Source organism: Ailuropoda melanoleuca, chromosome 6 (genome assembly GCF_002007445.2).
Source record: "Ailuropoda melanoleuca isolate Jingjing chromosome 6, ASM200744v2, whole genome shotgun sequence".
NCBI classification, from domain to species: Eukaryota; Metazoa; Chordata; class Mammalia; order Carnivora; family Ursidae; genus Ailuropoda; species Ailuropoda melanoleuca.
The window spans coordinates 20,369,805-20,383,624 of NC_048223.1; the positions used below are offsets into that span (position 1 = coordinate 20,369,805).

The 13,820-nt window shown below is 35.9% G+C and overlaps 1 protein-coding gene across 13 annotated transcripts in view; it reads right to left on the bottom strand.

Annotated features, from left to right (window-relative positions):
* SATB1 (SATB homeobox 1) overlaps positions 1 to 13,820 on the bottom strand; it is a 99,243-nt gene that overhangs the window by 37,635 nt on the left and 47,788 nt on the right. For 12 of the 13 annotated variants that reach the window (XM_034662051.1, XM_034662041.1, XM_034662047.1 and 9 more), the window contains 3 exons: positions 13,271 to 13,382; positions 10,515 to 10,969; positions 2,765 to 2,977 (listed from right to left, as the gene is read on the bottom strand). In XM_034662051.1, coding sequence (XP_034517942.1) covers positions 2,765 to 2,977; positions 10,515 to 10,969; positions 13,271 to 13,382 — 780 coding nt within the window. The remainder of the gene's footprint in view (positions 1 to 2,764; positions 2,978 to 10,514; positions 10,970 to 13,270; positions 13,383 to 13,820) is intronic. The other variant, XM_034662054.1, reaches the window with a different exon arrangement.

Consider the following 13,820-nt stretch of genomic DNA (forward strand, 5'->3'; position numbering starts at 1 on the left):
TCTCAGGGTTGTGAGTTCAAGCCCCGTGCTGGGCTCCATACAGGCTGCAGAGCCTACTTAAAAATAAATAAATAAATAAAAATAATAAAACAAAGTTCTTTATAAAGAAATCAGGGTTCGGGTCCAACCCAAGCCAAAGACTTGTCTCAAAATATGTTTCGAATCTCTTTATTTAAGGGGAAATGAAATGCAGTAACAGATTCCTCTTTGTCAAAATATAAAATTAAAAAAGACAAAATTCTGCAGTCTGTTTCTGTATTTGTGGTTTTGTCCTTTCTCCCCCTTCCCTTTCAATCATTTGTAACAGGCACATTAAAACCTTAAGTATAGTGTATTGGTTCCCCTTTAAAAACATCCGATTTCCACGGCTGCAAAACATTACTAATTCAGCTGCTGGAGAAACATTTGTCCAAATCTTAAGTACTTATTTGACATTGATAATACTTTTAATATATTAAAGATTTCTTAAAATGTCATTCATAAAGTCACTGTTCAAGGGTAAAAGGTGAACAAACTGGTTGTGAGCTCTATTGCAATAATATGAAATAATGCAAAGGGATTCTCAGTGAGGCAAATTCAGATACCTGAAGATGCACGTTATAGCAGTCAAATAAAATCCTACACACATCAGATAATCCCTTCGGAATTTGGTTAGATGGCCAGTAATATCGCATTAACAGAAACTTTTCTCCTTTGAGTTTCACTAAGAGTCTGTGGTATCTACACGCCTTACGTGGCTGGATCATCATTGGCTGGATATCCCAGCTAAGGGCTTGGTCTCAACCTCTCTGGAGAACAAATACAGCTACGGGTGGCTCAACCAGTTAATCAGTAATGTAGGCCAAAATAAATTATATTTTCTATCCCAACTTATCAGCAAATGGCTTTGTCATTCAGACACATATTAGGAGAGCTACCCAAAAGTATCTTAATAGTATATGAAGAGAAATACCATTTAAGAATTACTGTAAATGTGGCTAAAGAAAAAACCTGATGAATGAGGACAGCAGAATCACATTTGGAAAAACAAAAGCACTGCGATCACAGAAAAATTAGAAAACAAAAACTGTATTAAGGAATTACTAAGTCAAATATTTGGATAGATTAAAAAAAAAAAGAAAAAAGAAACAGCTCAATGCTGAAGTTCATACTGATCTTAAGTAAGCAATTCTTTTGTTAGTATTGCAGATTAAGTGATAAGTAAAATAACTCCTTGCCCAGAGGCCTTCTGTGTTGACTGCAGAAGCAAAGTTAACTGATGATGGTGTATTAACTCTAAACAGAACAAACTAAGTGTTAAACCAAGTCCAAAGTACAGTATTTTTTGTTTTGTCACTCTTAAAAAGTCATATACATATATAATATATGTATATAATATATATATAATATGTGTATATAATATATATCATATATGTATATAATATATATATATATATATCTTCATTCTTTTTCTTAAGAAATATTTTATAGAGGGCTTTACAGATCAAATTCAATAATTGTGTGTGGAGGCAGGTGGATACGTACATATGCAGATAGATACCATTCTTCTCTGCTAGAGACACATGACTTTCTTATTCACAATTACAGCAATGACTTCCTTACAGTCTGCACCCTAGACATTAAGACCAAGTTGATACTCATTGCATAAAATGGAGAAAACGGACTTCGGACGTTTCTACAAAAGACTCATTTCATAACATTACAGCACAGAGCTTAAGGACCTCGACAAGTGGCTGAAGATTATGTCTATTCCTTATTGATGAAGTATCTGTGGTAGTTCCATTCTTAGCGCTCAATGTGCTTTTTCTGTATTTCCATATATGGAAAGGTGTTTTGTTTTGGTTTTTTTACTGTTGATGGAAAAGAAATGAACATCAAGATACGATTTCAGGATGACATTATATTGTAAGAATACTTTGAATTTGTGTTCCATATTCAATTTTTATCCAGTTTTAGCTTACCTTATTTTTAAGAGCTGTACATGCAATAAATTAAATGTGTAAGAAATATATTTGCCTATTGATTTTAAGTCTAATTCATTACCAAACTTTTATCTAGTTTATACTGCAAATCAACTTCTTGAATTCTCATAATTATAACTTGATTAAAAAAATTAGAAGTTGATTAAAAAAAATAAAAATATAGATACACATACACAAAGTTACCTGCATGGTGAGTTTGTCCTTTCTAAAAAGTGAGAGAATTTGGGAAATAGAAAATGTGCCCATTTCTGGGAAAATGGGTGGAATTCCTTATCAGCCCCATTTAAATCTGCCTTCAAGGATTGTATTAAACTTAATTATGAAAGATTACAAACGAGATGATGTGTAATTGGCACCAGCTGCACTTCGTATTGGAAAGCATAAATACAAATGGAATTATTTATTTTTATTTATTTACTATTCAAACAGCAGTTCTCAAACTCATAGGGATAAAACTGACTTTATTACTTTTTTTCCTATTGAGCTTTAAATGTTTCTTTACTTAATAATAGTAGTAGAGACAAACGTCCCCTTTAAAGATTACTTTTCACCCCCAAAGCACCCCCAAAAGGAAGCAACACAAAGCCATTTTCTTTCTTCTAATTAGTAGCTTATTGTTTTTATATCAGAATCACTGATTTGGGACCAAATTCTCCTCAAGCAACTCTATGAATCATTATTTTTAGAAAAATTGATATCTATTCATCTGTCTTTCCAATTTCTTGCTGAAATTCTTCCTCAAACATTAAAAAAAGAAGGGCAAAGAGGACAGGAGACTTCACCTGGGGGGGGCGGCTGGGCGGTGTGCTTATCAGGGGGGCAGGACCCATAGCCGAGGCAGCATTCAAACTCCTTTCCCTTTCATCCTGGTAAATCCGATCTCTTTCAGCTTCTGGTAACTGCAAGAAATTCTGCATAGCCCGAAGGTTTACCAGCAAAGACTGGGATGCAGTCTTGGGGTCCTCTTCCTTTCGGAGGATTTCTGAAAGCAAGCCCTGCAGGGGATGAAAGGCACAGGGTGAGCTTGCTCCTTAGCTCGCCCCAGCCAGCGGGGGGTCCTTCCCTCTCCTTCTCCACTCTGTTTATAGAAAATGAACAGTCAGAAGCATTAATTCTGCATAGAAATATATTGGTTACAAGTGAAGTGGTAGAGAGGAGAGCCTCAATTGTATTCTTAATTTTATTAAGCATCTGCTTTACATATAACACAAACTGAAACTGCCTAATTGGTCTCCTTCCTTTGAGTAGCTTAACTTGCCATGAAATCTTTCACAGAGAGACGATCGAGGGAAGTTAAGAATAAACGAAATGCTCATGATACAACAGCATTGAACTGTATAGCTCTCAAGCTGCCTAGACAAAGGCAGTGGAATGCCGACAGCCCAATATGTAAAGACACAAAGCCATTTCTAGAGAAGGAGAATCCTTCTTTCAAAGAACATACCAGAAAATGAACTGTAACATACCAGGAAAAAGAATATTACTAAAGCATGCTATGTTTTCACAGTCAATATTTTAAGTTATCTCTTAATTTTCAAATTAATGACAAGTGATTCTTTCTATTTAGCATTTAAGGAAACTATACAGACTACCCTGAATAATTCTAAATACGATCATGCCATAACTATACCTCTGGGTAACAGGTTGAAATTCTCAACTTCAGAAACCACTGATTAAATCTGAAATACATAACCCCATTTTTACATTGCAAAAATCCATCACGGTATGCCCAGGAAAAGAACACTATCAAATTCTGTAGCTGCTGAATTTCTTAAGGAACAGAAGTCTTTATTAGTAATGGAAGAAATTTACAAACCATAAGTAAAGTCCTTTAAGGTCTCTCTCTCTCTCTCTCTCTCTCCCCCCAAATACTAGAGCATTAACGGTCAACCAATTTTTTTTTTTATTTTTGGAAAAAGCCTTTCAAAAATGAATGGGTATCCTCATTTTTTTTAAAGGAATTATATGAAATAGAAGGATTACCAAAATTTGCTGTCCATTTCAAAAGAGCTGAGCAGCCTTTACCTTTTCTATCCTGTACAATAAATAATGCCTGGAATACCAAGACACATGTGCTTTCTACATTTAGCCAGAATATCAGTGTATCACGAGATAGCTCCAAATAAAATGTTGTCAAGATCTCCATGTCATCTGCAAATTTCACTCTCCAATAACCCTGCAGAAACAGTGGAAGGGAACATTTGGGGAAGGGGAGGCAAAGTGTCATATCAAAATGATTGAGACTCAAGATGATAACATTTGGATTTTTTTCATGGTTTCCTAGAAGTGCAAACCTAGTTTTGTTCCTAATTCCTCAGGGATAAGGTACCATATTGCCCAAATAGAACACCTAAGTGCAGATAGTATAAAAGCACTGTCCACTTTAGAAATGATTACTAGGCTGCTATTTAAAAGAAGCTCCAACAGGCTGAGGGGGCTTAAGAGTAAAATTTTAGTCTCTCACTTGGTCCTGCATCCAAAACCTGGAGAGTGGGCCCGAACTTTCAGTTTCACCATTAAAAAATGTGACTGAAGAATTAAGGGGACATGTCCTTTCATTCATAAGACTGACAAGCAATGCTGCAACTGTGTTTATACAAGAATAAAACATCCAGTCAATTTAACCAAAATTCAGTCAAACAGGCAGTCAATCATCCAGCTATTTAATTTGCACAAGGCCAACTAATTAGATTGACTGTGTTTTTGATGTGTCACATTGAAACAGAAAAATACAGGTCTCAAAAAAATGCTGGAAAAGAGGTGTAAAAAAATAACCCCTGCTCTCTACTTTTCCCCACCAAATGTTATATATTAAAAGATGTGCTTGGCAAAGCAATATATATGAACTACACAGAAATCAAGAGACAGAAATGTACAGTATAGATAAATACAATGTTATCAATTCCTTGAGCATAATAACCTAATATTCATTTTTGTCATCATAGCACAATGCCTACCACGTGTCTGATAAATATTTACTACATGGATTAATTATGTGTATTCAGACCACAAAAGGAAAAAATTATAAATGAATGATAGAAACTTAAGAACAAGATATGATACTCATGGGTAAATTCTAATGATAATTCTTAATTTAATCAAGGTAAGGCTTCAATGAAAAGTTATATGGCACTTTGTAAGACGTTTATCTACATTAACCGTTCAGTAATTGGAAAAAAAAAACAGATTAGGTCAAAAGAGATCCTATAAATATTTAGGATGTTATCATATTTGGGAAAATTGAAATTAGACATTTATAAATCTCAAATAACAAAATACTGTATCATCTCTATTAAAAATGTTTTCTGGGACAGCAGAGAACTATAGTGAGAAAAGAAAACACATGAAAAAATACATAATAATATTCCCTATCAAGTCCTCTTAACATTAAACTAAGTCATTCCTGCATGCTTAAACTAGAAGACAGTAGGTCACTTGGGAGAAAATTTAAAATTTCCTCCACCCATATTTTGATGTTGGTATGACTTCCCAGTTGAGCATATAAAGTGTTTTAGGGGCAAAGCATTTATTTCCACTTAATATTCTACTGCAGCAAGTACAGTTTTTCTGCCTGCAATATGTTAAGGTCTAAAGTGATATTTCAAATCCTGGAACACTCAACGAGCTCTAAAGTAGTCGGTGTAGACAGTGTTAGGTGTTTTAGAAACCTTTGGATTTTTTTTTTTTTTTTTTTTTGGCCCAGGCTTTCAATGAGGGGAGTGCCCCCTGGTGGAAATGCTTGAAAATATTGTTAGAAAATGTTTTGATTAGAATGTGTTAATTACCCCCCCTCAAAAAAATCATGTCACTTGAGAATAATTCTGGGTGCAAAATGAGTATTAGAATCTGAATATGGAAATCCATGTTCTGGTCCTGTTCAAGCTGTTGTTATTTGAGTAGGTGCATTTACGGACACGAGATGTATGTGGCCCGTTTCCTATTTCCCATAGTGAAAAATACACTTCAGACTTAGGTCAAGGTCATTTGTAGTAATCCCCCATGAAGAGTAAGAGGTATCTAATACCAAAATTTTTTCTTTGTGCTAAAAAATCATATGTCAAGGTCATCATGTACCTTACTTGCTATCTCAGAGAATATACTAAAACACCAGGACTGAAACATATCATCAGTACTGTGCACCATAGGTGCTCAATGAATTTACTGAACAAAATCAAACAAAATCATCAGTCATTCTTGTTTCTGAAAAGAACCTGAGAATTTGTGTTATGTAGTAGGTTACCAACAACTCATGAATATTAATTTTATTGGAAATGAGAAGCTGCTTTTCACTGGGACTTTACATCTTCAAATAATGCACTATGTGCTTGATACATAAAAACATAAAATTATTCTGCATTGTCTTTACATAGGGGTTAAGTGAGAGGTCTAATTTTTTTCACTTAAAGAGTGAACTTACTGATGAATTCCTAAACCTTTTTTTACATTCCAAAAAGAGTTTACAAGTTATTACGAGTAAAATTCATTAGTAATTGCAAAAGAAAGAAAAAACCTTCAATAAATATTATCAGTACTTCCAAAAGCTAATTATGAATTCTTTAAAACAGCAGATAAGCGAAAGAGACTGCCAATCGGAACAAAAGGCCTGTCTGGCCTCCCGTTTGTCTCCTCTTTGAACATAATCACTGATTCAAATAGATTTTATCAGCTTCATGGGACTTCAAAGCCCTCAGAAGAAAATATGATTTCATGAAACCTCCCTAACAAGAAAATACATCGAATATTCTTCAAGACTACCTGCCTCTGTTGTTTTGTGAATTTTTTAATCACATGTCCAGGTGAAAGACTATTTTCAACTCCACCTACTACCTTGGACTCCTGCCAAGTAAGTTATAAGCAGACGCATTTATCTCTGTCGCTTGGGAGGCTAAACGAGAGCTGTCACGTTGGGGTAATAGCACCTTTTTACCTTTTATTCAATAGTGATATGGATAGTGGACTTTCCTTAAATTACACTGTGAAGAATTATAGGAACACAGTAGCAATTTCTGTTATACTTAAGCAGGCAAATTTCTCTCCACCACATAATTTACAGAACTCAAATTCAATAAAACATTACATGATGGTCCATTACTGTTATCAGTTTTGAATAATCCATCTTCATTCTTTATTTTACTGGAAAATAAAGTGTGCCAAAGACAAGAGGAGGGGGGGAGAAAAAAGGGAAAAAAGCCACAGAATGGGATCAGAGTTAAACTCTGGGTTTTATTTAAAAAAAAAAAAAAAAAGGCACTAACGAATATATTTGCTTCTATCACAATCCTTAAATAGCAATAATACAGAGAAGTGAACTGAAAAAGTATAAATCTAGAAGCTTCGGCAATTATTTTTAGCCATAGGTTTCCATTAAAAAGACATCAAGTAGGCATAACTGAATGAATGACATATGCTAAAAGCTGGTATCTTCAGTAGCAATTAAAGAACATATGCCCGTCAATTCAGAAGGGGAAAAAGTCCTTAGAACAAGTAATTATATAAATTTCACCATAAATTTTCAGAAAAGGTAAACTTTTTTTTTTTTTTTAAGAGTCAAGTGTGAAAGTCTTAAGAGAGGGGTTTTAGGAGACCCAATTAGGATGCTGAGAAAATTCTCCAGTTAAGAGTTAAAATACGAAATCCAGGATTTTAAAGTTGCACAGAGCTGTCAGTGATTAAAACAGTCTCAATTCATGATAGTATTATCTATTATATTAGTGTTTCAACATACCGTTTATAGGGTACCAGTTTCTTTATCCGATCATATCGTAACTTTGCATTTGCGTGTACATATTTTACCTTAATTTTTTAAAACTTGGAGTTGGAATTGCACATTGTAATAAGTGCACACAAAATGTGTGATGTGCGATTTAACTCTGCAGAGCTCCTTGTCTATACATATGCATTAGCATGTGTATTTTCGTACTCCACACTCACACCATACACTCTCACTCTGCACCTGCTTTTATTGAAATGCATACACTTTGAAATAAACACACTACATGCATTCATATGAATGTATAATCATTAAAATAAATGCAGCTGTGTGTGTGCGCGCGTGCGCGTGTGTGGTTTTTAAGTATGACCACCAAAAACACATGTATGCTTGGCATGTTCAAAAGCTCTTTCCCAAAAAGTGAACACTTAAATATACATAGAAAATTACTCTTATTTAAGTCAAACAGCTTCAAATATGGCCAATATCCACTTTGACTGAGGATACCAATTACCAATATGAAGGTTTAAAACCAAATCCCTCTATCACCCAGGGCTCCACATAATTTTTATGGTAGTAACTTTTTTCTAAATTAGCTATTATTAATAAAGAGAGGTCGATACTAAAGCTGTCACTGTTTTTATTCCCTTACCACCCTCAGAAAAATTTAAGTCACTGTTTTTGACGTTAACCACAGAGATAACTATCTTTTCAAAGAAATTCATACGGTACAAAAAGAGAGCGAATTCTAATTCTGCCTTCTTTCTAGCAACACATCCTAGAGATATCCATGGAATCAGTCAATGTGAGAACCCAATGCAGAATAAATGGTCAACTCTTCAGAGTAATGGTGTGACATCATAACCCAAGAGAAGAAAAACTATACCGATGGACAGTGACTTCACACATCCTTCAGCCAACCTCTCTTGTCATTCTTCACCATATAAAATACATTCCTTAGTGCTTTAAGAAATAACAAATTGCTCAATTTTTAAAACACTTATCAGTAAATCTGTATTTCATTTGTGTTCATGTCAATGTTGTCTTTGTGGGCTTTCAACTAAATTGACAAGCATTTTACTGTTCTTTTATGTAGAGACCTATTTTTTGCCCAGTACTGAGAAATACTAGCAGTTACTGCTATTTCCAAAAATAAGGAATGCTACCAGAAACAGGATTATCTAGATGGCTGACTCTCGATTCATTCATTCACTCATTCATTCATTCACTCATTCAATTTTTTAAAAATAATTACTTCCCAACTGAATATGGTATCATGAAATTTACCACCTAATAATGAACACAATTTTTTAATTTGTAAAAATAGAGAACTAGGTAAATCATACATTTTTAACCTGAGGCATAACCTTCTGCAACTATCCTTTATAAAAGACAACTGATGCACCAAAAAAAAACAGATAAAGAAAGTAAAAACAAACACCGAGTTAGTTAAAGGCTTTGTCAGGCCTTCTAACTTTCAACCCAGTTAAGGCACGCCAAAAATAAGTCACTGCTGGGATTCTCCTAGGTATGGAAACTGCCAACAAGGAATTAATACTAGATTATTTTTGCATCAGAATCTCATAATCATGTAATAAACAAAATAACTTAAATATGAAAGGAAAGTATGAGTCAGGCCAAAAAAACAAATTGACAAAAGTAAGAACAGTGGTAAAACAAAAAAGTTGAAAGGACATAATGTCCTCATTTCTAATCAAAGTTATATGTTCTCTTGGTTTTTTTAGTGTGCCTGGGCCAAAAATAAACACCATACGTATCATACTAATTTCCAAAAACAGAAATTTAAAAAAAATCTTCTCATTCACAATTTAATAGAACAGATTTTTTTCGGGCTTTTCATCTTAGGCCTTCCCAAATCATGTTACCACTCTTTCTCCAGGTCCCTCTAAACATCTTCCCTGCTGCTAATATCTTCACAGGTATTTGCCCAGGAGGACAAAGGTGTGAACAGAGGGGTGTATGCAGATCTCAGGGAGACGGCTGCATACTAAGGCCTGTAGGCCAAACCTACCCTGGGGGCCTGTTTTGTAAATAGTTTTACGGAAACACCAGAACACTCATATCCATTCACCTATTGTCCATGCTGCCTAACACAGGACACTGTGACACAGCCCTTAGGGCCCTCCAAGCCTAAAATGTTTGCTATCTGGGCTATTACAGAGAAGATTTGCTGATCTCTGACCTAAAGAATGAAGTTTGGAGGGAACATTAACAATAATGTAAAAAAGGGAGAGACAAAGCTAAGAAACAGTTTAGGCTAATAAGCCATATGTATACCTGTATGTACCCCCTCCCCAAATGCCTGTTCAAATCAAATGGCAGAAATTGCTATTGAGCACCACCATGTTTTTGGTTCCCCCTCCCCGCCCCCCCTGGCATGTCTACATACTCATGTCTGATATGGGGGTAGCAGGAAAGATAATAGGCTAGAAGCCCGGAGTCCTACCAATGGCTCTGACCAAGTCATGAAATGTTTCTCAATCCGTTACTACTACCAGTCTATGATCTCATTATGTAAAAGGACAGGTAATACCAGCTGGAAATATATTTGACACTGAATGTGTTCTTTCAAGGCCCCTGCGTCAAGATCGGTCTGTAAATAGTTCTTTCTTGGTAAAGGAGGTTTATGACAGGAAAAGGAGTGGTAAAGCTCAGGCGCCACCAGGAATGGACAATATGATCACCAGACAAGAAGGATTCAATGTTAGCACAGAGTAAAAGAATAAGCATTCGTAAAAGACGGGACTAAAAAGAAAGAAGAGAGAGAGAGAGAGAACCATTATCAAGAGAACACAACTGACCTGAGTTCTGTTAAAAGCCACACGTGCAAATACTGCCTGGGAGATTCCTGCTCGTTTCAGTTCATCACGTACCCACTGGTAGATTTCGGAAGACACCTCTGTGTTGGTTGAAACCTGTTGCTCCAAAGGCTTATTCATAGATCTACTGACAGGGGGAGGGTGGTTCAAGTATTGTTGGTTTAAGGACTGCTGGGCTAAAAGTCTATTCACTGCATACTGCTGGTTCAACAGCTGAGCCATCACCAGCTGCTGGTTGACCAACTGAGGACTGATGGGCGTTGACACAAGCCCAGGGTGCAGGTTCGGTAGAGGGGTCCGGACAGAGGGCTGGCTGCCGTGGGAGAGCTGCGCGGGGGACGGAGGCTGCTCGGCTGTGTTCCCTGGGACCGGCTGCTGGCCAAAGTTGACGTGATTGGCACCTTGCTGGGATAGTTCAGAAAGACTATCCATTTCAACTAAAGCAGACAAAAGTAAAGTCATGTTAAGCCAACAGTGATGGGCGCTGCTGATAAGGATTTCTGACCATTTCCTGAACAGAGACAGTAGGCACAGGGCACATGAAAGAGCCAATTACACTAAGAAAATTTTAAGATGGAACTCAATGGCTATGCTTTTACCTCCCTCTTCTGCACAATTCTACAAACTTTGAAAGGGGGACTATCAGGTACTTCAGGTCTAATTTTATAATGCAGTTTAGACTTAGGACATAAAATTATTTTCAAATTCTACGTGACTAGTTTTGGGGTCAAACTATTTTTCACTCTCACTTACTACTCCAGGAAGGCTTATAAGCAAATGGTTATTTTAAATTAAAATAGCTTCTAGAAGAACACTGATGGCTTAATAGCAACTAGAGCTAAGAAAATACATGCACTAAAGAAAAAAGAAATATACATGTATTTTTTCATGATATATATTAACTGTTATTACACGAGGCAAAAGGTTTGAAAGGAAAAAGAAGACATAAAACGTTATCTATGTTCAATTTTTACCTAGCCATGAATATATAAAAAAGTGATCAATATAATAAATAAAGTGATCATAATGATAAGTAATAATAACTGAGTACATATTGAACACTGGGTTGAGTATCCTATATGGCTTGCTTCATTTAATTCTAACCATCAAGGGTGACAGGTATATCTGCAAGAGAATGAAGCAAATGATTTACTGTATTGCAAGCCAGTAAACCCAGTTTTGCTAAGATCCAAACGTTTCTTGAAGAAGCTATGGCTATCACCAGATGCTGAAGACAATCTTTCAAGGAAGGGGCGGGGAGTCATCCTGGTACAATGGTGATACTGTCACGATTTTGCAATTTATTATCACCTAGCAGGATGAACACTTCTCCCTTGGCTAGGTCCCTAATGTGGATTGGCTGAGAGTCAGCCGTAAGTATGTCAAATGCTTTGCTGTCGCAAGGAAGACACTGGTTTGATGCTCTTAAATGGAAAGGCCGAGCATGGTTGGTGTATCTAAATAGGTGAGTCTTTTCCAAATAGCACACCATGTTTCTCATGTATAGACTCTGGCTTGATTTTAATCATCATTTCTCTTTTTATTAAATATTCAGGCTTTATATTTAGAGGATCTTATCATATTGCTATAATCACTGATATATGCAAAATATAACTAAGAATTGGGATAGAAACCTTCCATTTCTACCAGTGATATCAGCCCAAGTGGGCCATTCACAGGGAATAGTAATTCAAGCAATTATTCCAAAAATGATGCATTGTCTTCATTACAGCTCTAAGCTATAAAAGGCAAAGAATCTGTTTTGGTAGATGGATGGCTTTGCTTCAAATATTAAAAGCTAAAACATGCTCAAAATTCAGGTTCTCTTGTTTCTTAAAATCTTTAGAAGTCATTATTGTTGTTGTTGTTATTAAATGGATGCAATGGAAGGAAAGAGAAACAGATTTAAAACAGGGCACAATGCTACGCATATTAAACATCCCGTTCCTATATTATTTGGAAGGTACGGGCACGTGAAAGAAAACATTAATAGGAATTAAAACATTAACCTTGATCACAGTGTTTGCTTTTGTAACACTAGCAAACTCGAAAGGGAGAAAACGTCATAATCTCAATGATCGGGTACAACACACAACTTTTATCTGTCGTTTTTTACACTACCGATTATTTTTAATGCACTTCCTGCATACAGCATATTGACCTGAAGTTACACGTGAAGATGGACTGCCACACCGGAAATAAAAGTTGAGAAATGGTGTAATGAGGTCTCCGGTATGGACGGAAAAGCAGTGTGCTCACCGAGGTGCCTATCTAGAGGGGCTGGGGATGAGAGCTATAAAAATCACTTGATCTCAATTGTGGAAACTATAAATACAATTTAATTTCCTTAAAAATTGGGTGTAAAAATAGGCACTTTCTCTCTCAAACAAAAACAAAACACATAAAAGCATGATTTCTCTGAGAGAAATCACAGCTAATATTAGTTATTCAAGGGCCTGGTTAGGTCTTCACTGAGATGTTAAAAAATGACAGCTTCCCTCCTCCCGCCTCGATTTCCTGCATGTCTGACAACCAAGTCAGTTTGGCTGATTTAAACACAAACATTTATTGAATTTAATTATCTCATTATACTCATACCCACTCCCCACCCTCAAAGAAACATTCTAAATTGATCTCTAATTGGGCAATCACAAGACCTGGCTTTAGATGTGACTTTGATAAACCCCCAAATGACATATAATGGTATGTAGCCACCACTGCAACAGTTTTTTGCTTACCCATCATATCTTTTGTCTTCTTGAAATGTTTGTACCACCTTCCAAATTCTTGACATTTTGCTGCTGAGACATTTGCATAGTAAGTGCTGTTCACAATGGAAGAAATCATACTCTGCATGAAGAGGGGGGGAAACATTTGTAATACATATCGGCACAAGATGGAACACAAAAATGATTTCAATTGTGTAAATGGTATTTTTTTTTAATCAACTGAGTACCAATACGTTTCAGTTTCACACTTTGGCCTAAAGCCTCAACTTCTTAAAATTCATTAAGTAGCACATCAAATGCTTATTTAAGTAGAAAGCAAGAGTCCACTGAGACCAGTATAAAGCTATCAAACCAACAGACTTTGCTCTAGTATTCATGGAACTTCTATCAATGTCATCTATTCTTAGACTGACAAACCTTCACTGATCCCAATAAATCCAAGTACGTGAAGATGACTTTATGATTGCAATTCATAAACAAACACTACGTCGAGATGAAGTGATTGTACTCTACGTCCTGCTATTCAAACTATGGCCCAGGGACCAGCAATATTGGCACC